The sequence below is a fragment of the Pelobates fuscus genome, chromosome 13, assembly GCF_036172605.1.
Source record: "Pelobates fuscus isolate aPelFus1 chromosome 13, aPelFus1.pri, whole genome shotgun sequence".
Classification (NCBI taxonomy): domain Eukaryota; kingdom Metazoa; phylum Chordata; class Amphibia; order Anura; family Pelobatidae; genus Pelobates; species Pelobates fuscus.
The window spans coordinates 63,053,881-63,073,825 of NC_086329.1; the positions used below are offsets into that span (position 1 = coordinate 63,053,881).

Below are 19,945 nucleotides of genomic sequence, written 5' to 3' on the forward strand. Positions count from 1 at the left end.
ACTCACACTGCCGCTGGGGAGGAAGGACGACACCTCCAGCTGCCTGTAACACACACTGCCGCTGGGGAGGAAGGACAAAACTACCTAATAGCACGCAGATCCTATTCACACAGTTCAATTGCCATGGAGCCGAAGTCTTTAACTACACGAATGGGCTCCATGGCATAGCTATCTGCGTTAACACATTCCCATAAAGTCTGGTCCATAGTCCCAAGGCAAGAGGCGGGCACTCAGCCCCCTCCAAGGACACGTGGCGAGGTCGGTTTCGCCACACCCAAATGTAAGTTTTTATTGCTTCACATATAAACAAAAAACAACGTTTCAGTTTGACATTTTCAAACGTACATCACAATCACATTGCCTGCGAGGGCTGGTCTGGAAGCAGAGGGACTGCCTGGCTACACTTTGTGTAGTGTGGCTTGGAACATCCTAATGGTGTTAAAATCATCATGGTCAAGTGAAAAAAGTATCTGTAAACCCCCACTACATTGGGTTGTGTCCTGTATCTCCCCCCTTATCCAAAATCATATAGTCCATCACTTTTTCACACAACATTTCTTCAAGGACTAGTTTTTAAAAAAATATATATAGTTAGTCTTTCTTTGCACACTTTCAATTTGATCAATTAGGAGGCAGGACTATGCTAGAGAAAAGATTAATAAACAGTGGCATCTTACAGTCAACAGAATTTAGAGGAGCACCTGAAGAAGTTTAAAGGAAATAATGGATTGGCCACAAATCAATATCTAAGCAGATATAGCAATAAAAACAAAAAAAAAAAAAAAAAAAAAAACATTTTAGAGATAGATAGCGTATTATTAATGATGTGTTTTGGTTCTTTGCACGATAGTAACTCACCACTACGATATGAATTATGATGCTCTTTATCATAGAACTCACATTCATATACAGGACTAAAATAAATAAATCAAAACAAATGAAAACCCTACTGCAAAATTACAATTCTGACAAAGAAACAAATAGGCTTGGCAAGAATCACCATAGCTGTAATGAAGAAGCAGGAACAGCTTAGTGTTCGAAGATATAAAGTATAATAATGGTCATGTAGGTAGGGTAGTGAGGACAATGTCTACAAGTCTTTCTGGCCTCCCTATCTGAAGTCATCTTTCAAATGAACTGTCATAGTTAGAGGGAGAAAACCAAAATCCAAAAACAATAGTGCTTAGGTTAATAGTAGCTATTAATTACATGACTGGAGTTATATAAAGGCCAGGCTTTAGACAAACTCCTGAAGTAATTTTGAGAGCTTTATCATTTATCTGAGATAATTTATTGTTTCCTGGACATATTCTACTGGATTTCAGCCAAAGTCGAGATTTGTACACCCTCTGGAAAGTTAGCAGTTTCCTCTTGTTACTAGTCACAGGACTGGCTGTTTTTCCCACAATTAAACTGCAAAATGTATAGAAGCCAAGTACAAGTAACAATAGTTGATAAAAGAACAATTGCATTAGGTTTTACCTTGTTGTTCTAATAAAGCATTCTGTCTCTTTAGATCGTCAATATCTTGCTGGTGTGTGTGATTTTTCCTCCTCATGTACTGGATGTACTCTGTGGCTTTGTCCAGTATTTGAGCTCGTGACGCCTTTGATGGAAAAGATAAAGCAACCAAAGTCTTTTAAAAAGGACAATATAGCTAGAATCAAATAATAATGATACTTTATTGCAAAACAAGTCAAAGTAATTTAACGGTGCACTATAGGGGAAGGAACACAAACATGTATTCCTGACCCTTTAGTGCTAAAATCACTATCTAGCCCGCTGCCTCTCTTAAATAGGGTAACATCTCACCTCATTTATAGCACCGGCATTTGGCTCCGCCCCGGACCCACCTCCTTGGCTGTCATCATTAGAATTGATGATCTCAACAAATCACAATGCTTTCCTATAGGAAAGCATTGAATTGGCTGAGATACCTAAGGAGGCGGGCCAGTGGTGGGGCCAAAAGCTCCGCTGGCCAATCAGCATCTCCTCATAGAGATTAATTGAACCAATGCATTGTTATGAAGAAAGTTAAGTGTCTCCACGCAAAGTGTGGAGACGCTGAACGTCAGTGCTGCAGGACCACCTCCAGTTGCCATCACAGGAGTGGCCAATAGGTGTACCTAGGCACCAATGTAGACACGGTCTTTTCTTTAAAAAGACCGTGTTTACATTAAAATGCATAGAGGGACTGACTTCAACAGAACAACTACATCAAGCTGTAGTTGTTCTGGTGACTATAATGTCCCTTTAATTTTAGGTTACACCAGGGCTTGACAAATCCAGAGTAGTAAATCCCACCATAGCTGGGTGGCCATTACTAGGGTAAGAAAAAACTGAGCTTCTTTGAATGAAGTATGCATTGGCTACAAGTATAGAAGACACTAGCCTCCACTGTGCTTCTGGTAAATGGAGCAGACATCTGCCCTGGATGCAGGTCAAAGATATATTATGGGATTATATGACATCAAATCAACAATGTACGTACGGGCAGCTTCATTAGGAAAACATTCTCAAAATGTTGGTTCTGTTCAGCTTACCTGACTGGAGTTTCAAGAGTCCAGGTGCAGTTGGGGTCTTTAAAGTAGAGGTCTACTATTTAATTGATACCCTAAGCAACAAAACCACTACAGTGCTCTGTAGCAATCATGGTGCTAGTTGTCTCAAAGCAGCATCTGTTGATAACCTAGTATGCTGTTTACAAACAGTTGTACACACACCTGGTCGTCTGGCACCTGTAGTCCTTGAGTTGGTCTGATAAAGCAGAAGTATATGCTTCTGAGTTATCATACCAACTTTATATCACATTCTTTGTATGAGAACCAGTAGGTGACACAGTCAGCAAGTGAATACTGTAAAAAAATGAAATAAAACAAAGAAAAAGACAATACAAAATGTCTCAGTAATAGCAACTAAAATGATAACTATGTATCATTATATTTAAGTGGTTTTAGTAAGTGTTGTATCACCCCAAAATGGCCAGTAGATGGTAGTAAAGCCCTATTAATTTGTATGTGTGATACAGAATGAAATAAAGAGTAAGGGTAAAGTAAACCTACAAGTGCAGAAGTCCCTCCTGATAGTATTATGTACAAAGCAGACACAAAGACAAACGCAATTACCGTATATACTCGAATATAAATCGAGACCCCTAATTTTACCCCCAAAAACTGGGAAAACTTATTGACTCGAGTAGAAGACTAGGGTGGGAAATGCAGCAGCTACTGGTAAATTTCTAAATAAAATTAGATCCTAAAAAAATTATATTAATTGAATATTTATTTACAGTGTGTGTATATAATGAATGCAGTGTGTTTGTATGAATACAGTGTGTGTGTTTGTATGAATACAGTGTGTGTGTTTGTATGAATACAGTGTGTGTGTGTTTGTATGAATACAGTGTGTGTATATGAGTGCAGTGTGTGTGTGTGTGTGTGTGTGTATATATGTATGTATAAATGCAGTGTGTGTATGTGATGCAGAGCCTTGGTGGGAGTATGGCATTTTTATTGTTATTTTTAATTATTATTATTTTTGTTTTATATTATTAATATTTTTATTTTATATTATTTAAATTTTTATTTATTTATTTTCGTGCCCCCTCCCTGCTTGTTAGCTGGCCAGGGAGGGGGGCTCTCATTCGCTGATGGTCCAGTGGATGGGCTGTGTAGGAGGGGGGCTGGCAGCAAGCTATAACTTACCTTTCGTGCAGCTCCTGTCAGCTCCCTTCTCCTCCAGTCCGGTCAGCTCCCTTCTCCTCCACTGTAAGTCTCGCGGTCTGACTGCCACGCGTAACGTTGCCACGGTAACCCTCTGAGCCCCCGGCTCTCGAGAGATTTACAGTGGAGGAGAAGGGAGCTGACCAGAACGGAGGAGAAGGGAGCTGACGGAAAGGTAAGTTACAGCTTCCTGCGAGCCCCCAACAGGACCGCCGGGCTTGTAATGAGCCGGTGGTCCTTGTCTGTATTATGGCAATGTAATGACATTTGGAAAGATGAATAGCAGTCGACCTTGTTTGGTTTCAGCAGGGAATGTCATCTTTCATGCCAAAGCATGAGTTGGCATTTGATATATGCCAAGAGTTGTTTTTGTAAACGTTGGGATAACATTTATTGTAGGTTTTGAGTTAGAAACATAGAAACATAGAATGTGACGGCAGATAAGAACCATTCGGCCCATCTAGTCTGCCCAGTTTTCTAAATACTTTCATTAGTCCCTGGGCTTATCTTATAGTTAGGATAGCCTTATGCCTATCCCACGCATGCTTAAACTCCTTTACTGTGTTAACCTCTACCACTTCAGCAGGAAGGCTATTCCATGCATCCACTACCCTCTCAGTAAAGTAATACTTCCTGATATTATTTTTAAACCTTTGTCCCTCTAATTTAAGACTATGTCCTCTTGTTGTGGTAGTTTTTCTTCTTTTTAATATAGTCTCCTCCTTTACTGTGTTGATTCCCTTTATGTATTTAAATGTTTCTATCATATCCCCCCTGTCTCGTCTTTCCTCCAAGCTATACATATTAAGATCCTTTAACCTTTCCTGGTAAGTTTTATCCGGCAATCCATGAACCAGTTTAGTAGCCCTTCTTTGAACTCTCTCTAAGGTATCAATATCCTTTTGAAGATAGGGTCTCCAGTACTGTGTACAGTACTCCAAGTGAGGTCTCACCAGTGTTCTGTACAATGGCATGAGCACTTCCCTCTTTCTACTGCTAATACCTCTCCCTATACAACCAAGCATTCTGCTAGCATTTCCTGCTGCTCTATTACATTGTCTGCCTACCTTTAAGTCATCAGAAATAATCACCCCTAAATCCCTTTCCTCAGATGTTGAGGTTAGGACTCTATCAAATATTCTGTACTCTGCCCTTGGGTTTTTACGTCCAAGATGCATTATCTTGCACTTATCCACATTAAATGTCAGTTGCCACAACTCTGACCATTTTTCTAGTTTACCTAAATCATTTTCCATTTGGCTTATCCCTCCTGGAACATCAACCCTGTTACATATCTTAGTATCATCCGCAAAAAGACACACCTTACCATCAAGACCTTCTGCAATATCACTAATAAAAATATTAAAGAGAATGGGTCCAAGTACAGATCCCTGAGGTACCCCACTGGTGACAAGCCCAAGCTTCGAATATACTCCATTGACTACAACCCTCTGTTGCCTGTCACTCAGCCACTGCCTTACCCATTCAACAATATTGGAATCCAAACTCAAAGATTGTAGTTTGTTGATAAGCCTTCTATGTGCAACAGTGTCAAAAGCCTTACTGAAATCTAGGTAAGCAATGTCTACTGCACCACCCTGATCTATAATTTTAGTTACCCAATCAAAAAAATCAATAAGATTAGTTTGGCATGATCTCCCTGAAGTAAACCCATGTTGTCTCTGATCTTGAAATCCATGTCTTTTTAGATGTTCAACAATCCTATCCTTTAACATGGTTTCCATCACTTTCCCCACTACTGAAGTAAGGCTTACTGGCCTATAGTTGCCCGACTCCTCCCTATTACCTTTCTTGTGAATGGGCACAACATTCGCTAACTTCCAATCTAAATGACAGTTGACTAACACAGACAGTAACGTGAGTTTACAAAGTTCTCTGAGGAACAGAGTTTTGTAGAAAAGTCGACGAAGATGGGATTCAAACCCATGCGTGCAGAGCACAAGGGATTAGCAGTCCATCGCCTTAACCACTCGGCCACCTCGTCTGACAGTGGCGCACTAGTTGTTATTGGACATGTTAGGATAACATTTATTGTAGGCTTTGACCTTACACCAGGCCTAAGCCATAAAACTACTAGATAACCATCACCAGAGCTGGACATAGGGCATCGTAAAAGGTATTGGTGCATATGCTTGAACTTTGGGTTCTTCAAAGGACAACATAATTTAAGAAAATATGGAGTGGGCAATAAACTGCCAGGCCCCTCTGATCCACCCAGGGGTCTGCCCACTTAGAAACAAGACGTTTAAGGTATATACTGAGGATGTTGGACTATCCAGTGAGAGTTTTTATTTTTTCAACAACTACTTGGAGACGTGTAACAGCTCAATCTCCCACAAAAATTAAATATATGTAAGGATCTCGTGTTTTCTCCCATTTTATTTTATAGACTGTTTTGCAATTTGTGATCTGTATTTCTGTATGTCATTTATTTCTGTATTTTTGTACCCAGCAATGTGAATCCTTTTTGTCAGATTAAATGTTTACTTAAATCAGCTTGTGTCTTTGTTCTTTATGAGCTCACTCTTCTGAGGAAAGCTCAGGTAGACACGTTACAAATCATATATGTCTAATCAGTAAAGTAAGGTTGTGATACTAAAATTCTAGTGTGTGTGGGGTAACCTAAGAGGCCCCCGGATATAAAGTCTTGGTGGTGGCAGTAAAGTGTGTAGAAGGGATTGCAGGCGTTTATTTAGTGGATGCTGGGACTAACAATAGGTAACCAGGGGTCTGGTGTCATTAAACCTTTCATTTCCACACTCTGCCAACTGTCTCGGCTGGGCCAATAGCCCACGTACGTGACAGTATCCTTCCTAATACATTACATAGTAACATAGCTGAAAAGAGACTTGCGTCCATCAAGTTCAGCCTTCCTCACGGTGACAGATCCATCTGTATAGACTAGTATTGCTGGTTCGTCTGTTTGCCTTTATTTTCGCTGGATTTCCTGTCCGTATGATACCGATTGAAACTACCGAACAGACGGCCACCCAGGAGAGGAGTGTGCTGCTGGTTAACCTCTTGGCCCCAATTAGAACGTTGTGGTTAACCGCAGACACCTCTCAATTCCATTCGTACGGGTGGTTGTCGTTCGTATGCCGACCACGATGCGGCGGCCATTTTGGGACACGAGGAAGATCAGCGGTGTTCAATGTCAATCCTATGGAACTAAAAACGGACACTTTATCTACCGAACACCGCTGGAAGCTGCCGCCCGCCTTCTATTTCGTTGAAGCGTACGAACACCGGTCAGTTCGGAAGTTTTATAACATTCGTATGGACTTTACCCAGATAGCCGTCCCATGGAGTCATTCGTATACCGAAGGACTTGTGAAAGACTTTGACTCCATGGCGATTGAACTAGGTACATCGGATCTGTGCGCTATTCGGTAGAAATATGCACTCAGATCCAGGCTATCTGGGGATACGTTACACGAACCATATTTATTCTGTATTTCTTCATTTATGTATTTTAATGTATTTTTCTTACTGTATTTTAACCCCTTGAGGACGCAGGACGGTTCAGGACCGTCATCGGCATTTTTGCGTTGCCGACCGCCGACGGTCCTGAACCGTCCTAAATTTAAAATGTACTTACCCGATCGCCGTCGTTCCCCCGGCGGCGATCGGCGGTGCTCCCGGTGTGGGGAGACTGCCTGCAGCCCAGACAGTCTCCCCATGGCGGTTTAGGACCCCTGGGGCCATGTGATCGCCCAACAGGGCGACCACATGGTCACAATAGGTGTCCTAGACTCTGCCTGCAGGGGGACTGTCTGTGCTGACAGGCAGTCTCCCTGCAACTGTAAAATCATAAAAAAATGTAAAGTTAGTTAATAAAAAAAAATAATATTATTATATATGTGTATATATATGATATATAGACATATATTATACCTATATAATATATGTCTATATATCATATATATAATGTCATGCTAAGTGTATTTTTATATTAATATGTACATATTTTAATATAAAAATACACTTATAATTAATTTGCACACGTATATATATAATATATATAATAACTATATATATTGTATATATATATTATTATAAAATACGAATAATAAATAATTTAAATTAAATTAAAAAAATTAAAAATAATAATAAAAAATTGAAAAAAAATTATATATCTATACGAAATTTTATTCTAACTGTATTTTGATATTAATATATATATATTTATATCAAAATACACTTAGAATGAAATTGTATATATATCTATGTATATTTAAATAAATAAAAAGAATGCGAACTATTCATATGTCGATATACAAAATTACATAAATAATTATATAAATATACACGTAGACTTCAAATATATAAATATGCATATATATTTAAATTCTACGTGCGTATTTAGGTAATATTTTTACATAATTAAGTTATTTTATTGATTGCAATTTAGGGGACCTGCCTGCCAACCCAGGCCGAAAGACCAGAGAATTTAATTTGCTATCACTGTATTTTACCCTGTAACGTTCTACGACACCCTAAAACATGTACATGGGGGGTACTGTTTTACTCGGGAGACTTCGCTGAACACAAATATTAGTGATTCAAAACAGTAAAACATATCACAGCGATGATATTGTCAGTGAAAGTGACTTTTTTTGCATTTTTCACACACAAACAGCACTTTTACTGATGATATAATTGTTGTGATACATTTTCCAGTTTTGAAACACTAATATTTGTGTTCAGCAAAGTCTCCTGAGTAGAACAGGACCCCCCATGTACAGGTTTTATAGCGTTTTTGAAAGTTACAGGGTCAAATATATAGGTCAAATATTTTTACATTGAAAATGGCCAGGTTGGTTACGTTGCCTTTGAGAGCATATGGTAGCCCAGGAATGAGAATTACCCCCATGATGGCATACCATTTGCAAAAGAAGACAACCCAAGGTATTGCAAATGGGGTAAGTCCAGTCGTTTTTAGTAACCACTTAGTCACAAACACTGGCCAAAATTAGCGTTCAATTTAGTTTTTTACTTTTTTCACACACAAACAAATATGAACGCTAACTTTGGCCAGTGTTTGCGACTAAGTGGCTACTAAAAAAGTCTGGACATACCCCATATTGAATACCCTGGGTTGTCTACTTTTAAAAAAATATGTACATGTGGGGTGTTATTTAGCAATTTATGACAGATAACAGTGTTACAATGTCACTATTGATACATTTTAAAAATGTATGTTTTGAAACCGCAATATCCTACTTGTACTTATAGCCCTATAACATGCAAAAAAAAAGCAAAAAGCATGTAAACACTGGGTATTTTTGAACTCAGGACAACATTTAGAATCTATTTAGCAGTTTTTTTCATTCGCTTTTGTAGATGAGTAAAAGATTTTTCACATAAAATTCAAAAAACGTGTATTTTTTTCAATTTTTCATCATATTTTTTCATTTTTTTAAATTAAATTAGATGAGATTATATAAATAATGGTATGTAAAGAAAGCCCCTTTTGTCCTGAAAAAACCAATATATAATTTGTATGGGAACAGTAAATGAGAGAGCGGAAAATTACAGCTAAACACAAACACCACAAAAGTGTCAAAAAGATGCCTGGTCGCAAATGTACAACATCGCAAAAAAAGTCCAGTCCTTAAGGGGTTAAAATGGCGATTGTCTCTATCCTTGGAGATAATTAGGTTTCTTCCTAATTATCTCCGGGATAGAGAAGAAGGATTTATGGGTAAGATGGGAAGGGCTTATGTTGAAGCCACTGCGATTGGCTACTGTCCAATATGTTTTACAATCTTCCACAAGGTCCCCTAGGGGAGTGTCCACCTTGTGGAGACCTGCATAAATACCGGGCAGGTAGCCCCCATTAAACACATTCCTGTTTGACCCTCAAGACGGAGCTTGGTCTCGTTTGTGGGGGGAATTATTTTTGGGACAGCGCTTTTCTTTATGTCTAGCTGTGGAAGGAGTTCGACTGTTTTGCTGATCGGGAGTTGCCGCGTTCGTATTCTCCGTTCGGGAGTTTGACAATCGGCTGTATGAAATCTGTATTTCTGGAAAAGAGGATTATTTACTAAACGGCGGCTTCATCAAATTTTGCTGTTGATCCAAAAGAAGGAAAAAAAACCCAGTTTGAAACACTTTAAATTTTGCAACAAGCTAGGAAAAAATTCCTTCTTGACCCCAGAATGGCAGTCAGATTTATCCTTGGATCAAACAGTTATTACCCTACATTGAAAGATTATCAGTGCATAAAGTCATCTGGTTGCTGTTCCGTTTTAAATACACCGCTATTTTTGATTGCCGGTCACATGGGCGGAAGTTCGGGTGGCCGGCGTCTGACATCACTTCCGGTATTTCGGCGCTCATTTTCCAGTTTGATTGTGTTTAGTGCGGTTGCCCATTTGAGGCCGGAGACTCCATTTTGTGAAAGGGCATCTCTTATAGTTCTTAACATACTCATATAGGAAAAAACTTGCGATATTGGAAGTGGCACAGTAACATACAAAATAGCGGTACCAATGCAATGTTATACATGAAAGGACATTTATAAATACATAATGTGAATACACAAGGTGCAATATCAGTATGAAATTAGTTAATACATTTGTCCCGCTAGAAACATATCCTATTAAGGATGGACATCTATCATATCTTAAGAAAAGTATCCATATGGACAATAATTGCTGAGATACAATAAAAAATTATAAAAAATTGCTGAAATATAATAAAGTAGAAAATGTTAAAGCAACAGCAGTGGTATGGTAGTATATATACAAAAAGAAAGAAAACATGTATATACATAAAGCAGCATATGGGTATATGATACAGAATAATCCCATCTAAATGGTATGAATATAACCCATATAGAATAAGATTGGTGGGTGGAAAAAGGAGACTACAAAAAAGAGTCTTTATGAAAAACTTAAAAATATACGTATAAAAATATGAATATACGCATATGAAAATTAGAACATATGAAAAATAAAACAAGTAAAAATGTTTTATAAAAAATGTACCAACTCAAAATCTTAATTTAGGCCGTAGGGGGATAGAGTATTCAATTCAAAAATCCACCTACTTTCAATTTTACAGAGTTCTTTAAAATTATCTTCACCCCTCCAATCTTTTTTCTTTTGGGCAATAGCAGTGAAATTGACACATGAAGGGTCACTGTTGTGACATTGTGCGAAATGTGCAGAGACACTGTGTTTGGTATACCCCCTCTGTATATTGCCCAAGTGTTCCAGCATGCGGGTTTTTAAAGTCCTCGTGGTCATACCCACATACTGGAGTCCACAGGGGCATTTTTAAGTTTTTCATAAAGACTCTTTTTTGTAGTCTCCTTTTTCCACCCACCAATCTTATTCTATATGGGTTATATTCATACCATTTAGATGGGATTATTCTGTATCATATACCCATATGCTGCTTTATGTATATACATGTTTTCTTTCTTTTTGTATATATACTACCATACCACTGCTGTTGCTTTAACATTTTCTACTTTATTATATTTCAGCAATTTTTTATAATTTTTTATTGTATCTCAGCAATTATTGTCCATATGGATACTTTTCTTAAGATATGATAGATGTCCATCCTTAATAGGATATGTTTCTAGCGGGACAAATGTATTAACTAATTTCATACTGATATTGCACCTTGTGTATTCACATTATGTATTTATAAATGTCCTTTCATGTATAACATTGCATTGGTACCGCTATTTTGTATGTTACTGTGCCACTTCCAATATCGCAAGTTTTTTCCTATATGAGTATGTTAAGAACTATAAGAGATGCCCTTTCACAAAATGGAGTCTCCGGCCTCAAATGGGCAACCGCACTAAACACAATCAAACTGGAAAATGAGCGCCGAAATACCGGAAGTGATGTCAGACGCCGGCCACCCGAACTTCCGCCCATGTGACCGGCAATCAAAAATAGCGGTGTATTTAAAACGGAACAGCAACCAGATGACTTTATGCACTGATGAAAACTCGGACTGAGTTGAAACGCGTCTGCATGACTGATTTCGTGAGTCACCATATGGGACCTGCACAGTTATTATTTTAATTTATATTTATAATAAATCTACTTTTTTACCATCATTCTGCTGCTGTTCCTTCTACCCCTGGGGGATACCTTTCAGGACTCTCCAGTAAAGCCTTCTGAGGCACCCTTGGGCACTAAATACAGAGCCTGGCACGGCTCTGGAATCCGTGAGTGTATCTAATTACCTCTGTATTCCGTTTATTGTATATACAGTCTATACTATGTACCTTTTCTATTATTGTAGGTACTGACTACATGGGACATCCCTTACATATACCTGCATATGCATAAGTATTGTTTTATATCTCTATACACAGGGAGTGCTGTGTGTATTTTGGCACTTGTTGCTTTTAATACCTTCTGTACATTTTGTCTTTAGGGTGTTGGGGAACACCTTTCTCACTCCAGTACTGTGTTTTGATTTTTTCTGTGTAAGCGCCATTCACTTCTTTTGTTTTATTGTGTTTACTTACTATTCCCCACAAAGTGTAGGCTGCTCCAGCCCATCAAAAGATGAAATTATTTGAAAAGAGAAATAATTGGCAGGATAAATTGGCCAAGAAATTTCACTGTGAATCAGAACCAATCAAGTTTCGTGAATATGATTTTGACTATACTTGTGATTCATTGCAAAAATTACTAATTAAAGAAACAAAAATCAAATGGGAAATTTTCACCATGGAAAAATACCTAACAGAGAACATCACACCAAGGGGTTTAAGGTTTTTTAAGAAACCTACCTTTGATCAGGACGATGATGAATTCATGGAGATTTGGAATTCAGCATTGGAATCATTCTCCGCTCGTATGATGTCCATCATCGTCCAACAAAGAAAACGTAATCTTGTTAAATTGGATAGGGAAATCAATGAGATTAAAGAAAATCTCCAACCAATAATAGGCACCGAAGAGGTTAATGCCTCCCTTAAAAAAGTCCAAGAAAATATAGACAAACAAGAAGAAGAGGTGGTTGCCATCAAAAAAAGTAAATATATTAGGGATAAGCATGATTATGCTTACAATAGAGTTCGCTCATTCGCTAGGCATAAAAGAAATCAGTCTAACCCTAGATTTAAATCCAATGGGTATAATAGGAATCCCAATGTAGACAACCATAAAACAAATGTAAATACATATAAAAAACCCTACTATAAGGAAGGTAACAACCCAACCCTTAGAGATTCCCCCAAAACTAGCGGTACAAATAGGATCCAACTCCCTAAGCGAAACCAACAATATACCCCTAATTATGGAAGTAGATACAGATCCTTAACAGATGAGACTACTAACGATTATCCTACTAGAAGTAAACCCCATGCCTACCAATCATCCCATTCTTTTTTAGTCCAAGACCAACCCCCCCGCCCACAAAGGTCCAAAAGACCGTGGGATCAGGGAGAAGGGGATGCCGAGCAGGAAGACATTTGGACATTGAAAAAAAGAGGGAAAAACCACCACTAGGTATCTTCAACCTTTCCAATAAAGTATTAACGAATAAAGAATTGGAAGTCCTTGATAAGGGCCTAAAATTCGCACCAACTAACTCCAATAAACCATTTAATACTTTCATAGACATTCACAAGTTCATCCGGAAACTTTGTTTAAAGAAACATTTTTAAAAATTCCCCATTAATGAATCAAGAGAGACTAACAGTGACAATTTCATACACACAAATTTGAAAGACAAATCTCAGTTTTTTTCCCAAGAACCACATTAGCGGTGAAATGAAGGTTTTTGAGAAATTGGTCACAAATGATGTGAGACGGATATCCAAAAAGAAAAGAAATAACTTAAACTATTCCCAAACCAAAGCACTGAGAGATCTCCAACAAGATCACAACATTGTTATTAAGCCAGCAGACAAGGGTGGAGGCATCGTTGTGCTGAACGTTGCGGACTATATGGAGGAAGTATACAGACAGCTCAACGATGCCTCCACCTATACCAAACTTAAAGTGGACCCTACCCCAGAAATAAGAAAGAAATATACATCATTGCTAAGTAAGGGTATGGAAGATGGAATCCTCAATAAGCAGGAATACAAATATCTAAATGTCTCGGTATGCCGTATACCAGTTCTCTACATCCTCCCAAAAATCCACAAGGATACAAAAAAAACCCCTGGAAGGCCCATAGTATCCGGGATAGGCTCCCTACTAAGTAGGCTATCTGAATATGTAGATAAACTACTTCAACCCTTGGTGATATCCCAACCATCCTATCTCAGGGACTCTACACAACTAATAAAGACCTTACAGAATATCCAATGGGAAGGGGACTATTATCTGGTCACATGTGATGTGACCAGTTTATATACCATCATTTCCCACGAGTTGGGCTGTACGGCTGTCAAGCATTTTTTGACACATAGCAATAAGTTTGCTGAGAGTCAGATCAATTTCATCATAGACAGCATCCACTTGATTCTGACCAACAATTTTTTTTGGTTTGATGGTTCCTTTTTTTTACAGTTAGTCGGTACTGCGATGGGGACCAGATTCGCTCCCAGCTATGCTAATCTCTTTATGTCTCACTGGGAGGGGACCTTCCTCCCAGCTCGAGACATTATGGGAGCGGGTCTGGTCCTCTATCGCAGATATATCGACGACATCTTCTTTATATGGAAGGGGTCCAGAGTGTCCTTGGATCTCTTCCTGGAGGGTCTTAATGACAATCAGAACAATATCATTCTGACCAGTCAAATCAGCCAAACATCAGTTCAGTTTTTGGATTTGGATATTTATGTCTCACACAATCATATTTCCACCAGAACTTATTTCAAACCAGTTGATGTTAATGGGTACATTGACACCACGAGTTGTCACTATGATCCGTGGTTGCGCAATGTACCCAAGAGCCAATTCAACCGTATTTTTAAAAATTGTAGTGACATCAAAGAATATGAAGAACAGGCGGGACGCTTGAAAAATTTCTTCATTGAAAAGAAATATGATCCAAGTATTTTGGACCAACAAATTCAAGAAACCGGACAGTTAAATAGAGAGTCCCTGTTGGAATATAAGGATAAACAAATAATTAAACAAACAGAGGAGCCTCTTCTAATCTTAGACTATAGCGGTGACGCTAAACACATAAAATCTATTATCCAGAAGTACTGGCATATTCTGAGAACTGACGAGGGCCTCAATAACATCATTGGTGAAAAACCAAAAATTATATATAGGGGGACTAAAAATCTACAAACGCTGCTGGTTAGAAACCATATAAAAACATATACTGCTAATACCAACGTTTTTAACCAAAAATATGGTTTTTACCCATGCAAAATGTGCACAGCCTGTAAAAGAACTAATTTCAAGAAAGACACACAAACCAAATTTATCTCCAATACATCCAAAAAGGAGTATAAGATCAATTCTATTCTCACTTGTCATTCTAGTAATGTGGTATACCTCCTCTGGTGCCCCTGTGGACTCCAGTATGTGGGTATGACCACGAGGACTTTAAAAACCCGCATGCTGGAACACTTGGGCAATATACAGAGGGGGTATACCAAACACAGTGTCTCTGAACATTTCGCACAATGTCACAACAGTGACCCTTCATGTGTCAATTTCACTGCTATTGCCCAAAAGAAAAAAGATTGGAGGGGTGAAGATAATTTTAAAGAACTCTGTAAAATTGAAAGTAGGTGGATTTTTGAATTGAATACTCTATCCCCCTACGGCCTAAATTTAGATTTTGAGTTGGTACATTTTTTATAAAACATTTTTACTTGTTTTATTTTTCATATGTTCTAATTTTCATATGCGTATATTCATATTTTTATACGTATATTTTTAAGTTTTTCATAAAGACTCTTTTTTGTAGTCTCCTTTTTCCACCCACCAATCTTATTCTATATGGGTTATATTCATACCATTTAGATGGGATTATTCTGTATCATATACCCATATGCTGCTTTATGTATATACATGTTTTCTTTCTTTTTGTATATATACTACCATACCACTGCTGTTGCTTTAACATTTTCTACTTTATTATATTTCAGCAATTTTTTATAATTTTTTATTGTATCTCAGCAATTATTGTCCATATGGATACTTTTCTTAAGATATGATAGATGTCCATCCTTAATAGGATATGTTTCTAGCGGGACAAATGTATTAACTAATTTCATACTGATATTGCACCTTGTGTATTCACATTATGTATTTATAAATGTCCTTTCATGTATAACATTGCATTGGTACCGCTATTTTGTATGTTACTGTGCCACTTCCAATATCGCAAGTTTTTTCCTATATGAGTATGTTAAGAACTATAAGAGATGCCCTTTCACAAAATGGAGTCTCCGGCCTCAAATGGGCAACCGCACTAAACACAATCAAACTGGAAAATGAGCGCCGAAATACCGGAAGTGATGTCAGACGCCGGCCACCCGAACTTCCGCCCATGTGACCGGCAATCAAAAATAGCGGTGTATTTAAAACGGAACAGCAACCAGATGACTTTATGCACTGATGAAAACTCGGACTGAGTTGAAACGCGTCTGCATGACTGTGATTTCGTGAGTCACCATATGGGACCTGCACAGTTATTATTTTAATTTATATTTATAATAAATCTACTTTTTTACCATCATTCTGCTGCTGTTCCTTCTACCCCTGGGGGATACCTTTCAGGACTCTCCAGTAAAGCCTTCTGAGGCACCCTTGGGCACTAAATACAGAGCCTGGCACGGCTCTGGAATCCGTGAGTGTATCTAATTACCTCTGTATTCCGTTTATTGTATATACAGTCTATACTATGTACCTTTTCTATTATTGTAGGTACTGACTACATGGGACATCCCTTACATATACCTGCATATGCATAAGTATTGTTTTATATCTCTATACACAGGGAGTGCTGTGTGTATTTTGGCACTTGTTGCTTTTAATACCTTCTGTACATTTTGTCTTTAGGGTGTTGGGGAACACCTTTCTCACTCCAGTACTGTGTTTTGATTTTTTCTGTGTAAGCGCCATTCACTTCTTTTGTTTTATTGAAAGATTATATCCTTGAATATTCTGTTTTTGCAAGTATGCATCTAGTAGCTGTTTGAACATCTGTATGGACTCTGATAAAACCACTTCTTCAGGCAGAGAATTCCACATCCTTATTGTTCTTCTAGTAAAAAAAAAAAAACACACCTTTCCTTTGCCTTAGACGAAATCTTCTTTCTTCCAGTCTAAACGCATGACCTCGTGTCCTATGTAAAGTCCGATTTGTGAATAGATTTCCACACAATGGTTTGTATTGGCCCCAAATATATTTGTATAATGTTATCATATCCCCTCTCAGGCGACGTTTTTCTAAACTAAATAGGTTTACATTTGTTAACCTTTCTTCATAGCGGATATGTTCCATTCCTTTTATTAATTTTGTAGCCCGCCTCTGCACTTTTTCTAGTGCCATAATATCCTTCTTTAGAACAGGTGCCCAAAATTGCACAGCATATTCAATATGTGGTCTTACCAGTGATTTATAAAGAGACAAAATTATATTCTCATCCTGAGAATGAATGCCCTTTTTCATGCATGACAATACCTTACTGGCCTTGGCCACTGCGGATTGACATTGCACATTGTTGCATAGTTTGTTGTCTATAACAATTCCCAAGTCCTTTTCGTGTGTTGTTATCCCTAATTCGCTTCCATTCAAACAGTACCCAGTTTGACCATATTTCAGAACAAATTTAGTTCAAAAAACGTAGTAGGCTAAACCGTAGTTAGGCTTCATCAGTTCCAATTTAATTACAATGATTCATCAATCCTCACTCATTTTACGGACGGCAAATCATGTTTTGGTATAACTATGTAAAGTTATGATAGGATGTTTTCTATTCCTGATTTTCAGTGAAGGGGTGTCAATGGAGGGGGGAGGGGGGGCTATTAGCAATGCTTAATTGTTGATCAATATGAGATTTTAATAGCAATCATATATGCACTCAAATTTGAAGGAAGGTCTGTTTATCTTCAAATCCACTGTTGTTGTATGGTCTTTTCGAATGTTATATTGGCAATTCATGCAAGTTGTTGTAGAACAGGTGAAGGGAGGGGATCAGATCTGGGTTTTCTATACAACCTATTTATAATGTATTACAATTCAACACTTAAAATGTTTGGGAATGTAAGAAGTGCGGTTTATCATATTTACTAGCTTCTCACTATTCCTAAAAAAAAAAAAAAAAAAAAAAAAAACAGGACAGTGACATGATGAGAGTGTGGAAACCAAACATTAATAACTATATGCAGGAGGGTGCTCATATCATCAGAACAACCACAGCTTAATGTAGTTGTTCTTTAGTTTAGAAAAAAATGCTCCCAAGAAGGCATATGATAGCTATAAACAAATATATTTGAGGCCAATACAAACCATTGCCTGGAAATCTATTCATAAACAAAGCATTGGGTCACACATGAAGACTGGAAGAAAGGAGATTTGGTCTAAGGAAAGGGTTATTTTTTACAGTAAGAACAATAAGGATGTGGAATTCTCTGTCTAAAGAGGTGGTTTTATCAGTCTATACAGATGTTTAAACAGCAATTGGATGAGTATTTGCGAATTATAATATTAAGGAATCTAATTTTTAAATTGTGGGGTAATAGCTTCTTGAACCAAGGAAAGATTTGACTGCCATTCTGAAGCCAGGAAGAATGTTTTTAACTAATTGTTGCAAAATTGGAATCCTTGTAAAAAAAAAATTGGATCAGCAGCAAAAACAGATGTGAGAAAGGCTGACCTTATGTACAAATGTCTCTTTTAAACTATGTAACTATATTAAGCAAGTGGTATGTGGTGATGAAAATGTTAAAGACCTATTGGTAGAGATCTGCTCGGGGCAAAAGAAGAAAAATCCATTATTGGTTGGATTATAGGTTATAAGCCACCTAATATTGATAATGAAGAAAAACATCAAATTAGGTAACATTTTAATTATTGCAGATTTTAATTAACTGGACATATATTTATGATAGAGGGACTTTTGTGCGTGAATAGGTTATGTGGTTTAAAAAAAAAAAAAAAAAGGACATGCAATACAAGTTGCACAATTGACATGCAGGTCCACAGGCAGGAGCAGGTGGAGACTGAACGAAAAGCAGTTTGCAATATTAACATAAGCTGGGTCACACAAATCCCATATATAACAATCATATGTTGCTAGTAGTCATATTGTAGGATTGTAGGCCTGGCTACCTTAGTGATAAATGCGGACCTAGTTACGAGGCCAGGTTATTACTCCAACCCCAACAATTACCAAGGTTCAAAAGCACCATAACAGGGAAAGAGTTCAATATAAAATCTAATATAAATTGTGAAACATAAAATGTAGTAGTATATGTCCTGCAGTGTCCCTGCAGGAAACAGTACGTAGGTCGGACCTGCAGGAAATTAAAAGAGCGTATCTTGGAACATCAGAGTAATAGCCGGAAAAAAATCAAACAAAACATATAGTTCCAATTCATTGTAAAACATGTAACAAATTTAATTGGAAAGATTTTATCATCTAGGTATAGAAAAGTTACAAAATCATTGGAGAGGGAGTAACCTAATTAAAAAGTTAGCCCAACAGGAAACCTATTGGATTACTACACTGAAAACCCTACGCAAGAATCACAACAATATTGGAGAAATCCTGTGGAACACAGGTGAAACGCACGCCCGGTTTTATGAACGGAACGTGATGACGTCACACACACGAAACCAGGAAGTGATCGTAATTTGACCGGGAACAGCTGCAATTCAACTGAGGAACATATTAAAAGACTTGATGTATTGATTGTGGGGTGTATTTTTAAGAGGGAGGGAAGGGGGGATAGTTTTTATTAATTTGTATACCTGTTTCACTGCTGCAAAGTCCCTGTTGTGGAAGGAAATGCGTTGGACAGATTTAACTTGTTTTTATGCTGATTGATCCTCACCTATGTGTAAGTAATAAATGCTTTTTATACTTTATGCACATCTTTCTATATTTCATTCTGGATATACTTTTTTTTTTCCCATGTAATTGAGATCTGGAAGACCAGACATTGGAAGCAGAGAATTACCTGAAAGCTACACCGACTTCTGATACGCCCTGTTTTAACAGTGAAAGTGTGAGTGACCCATTGGCACACATCACTATTATATTATTATTATACAGAGTTGCACTATGTTATTTTCTA

The 19,945-nt window shown here is 37.7% G+C and overlaps 1 protein-coding gene across 1 annotated transcript in view; it reads right to left on the reverse strand.

The window, feature by feature from the left end:
- The window catches only part of MAX (MYC associated factor X), an 82,511-nt gene that overhangs the window by 13,363 nt on the left and 49,203 nt on the right, over window positions 1-19,945 (reverse strand). The window contains exon 3 of the mRNA XM_063439424.1: window positions 1,483-1,606. Coding sequence (XP_063295494.1) covers window positions 1,483-1,606 — 124 coding nt within the window. The remainder of the gene's footprint in view (window positions 1-1,482; window positions 1,607-19,945) is intronic.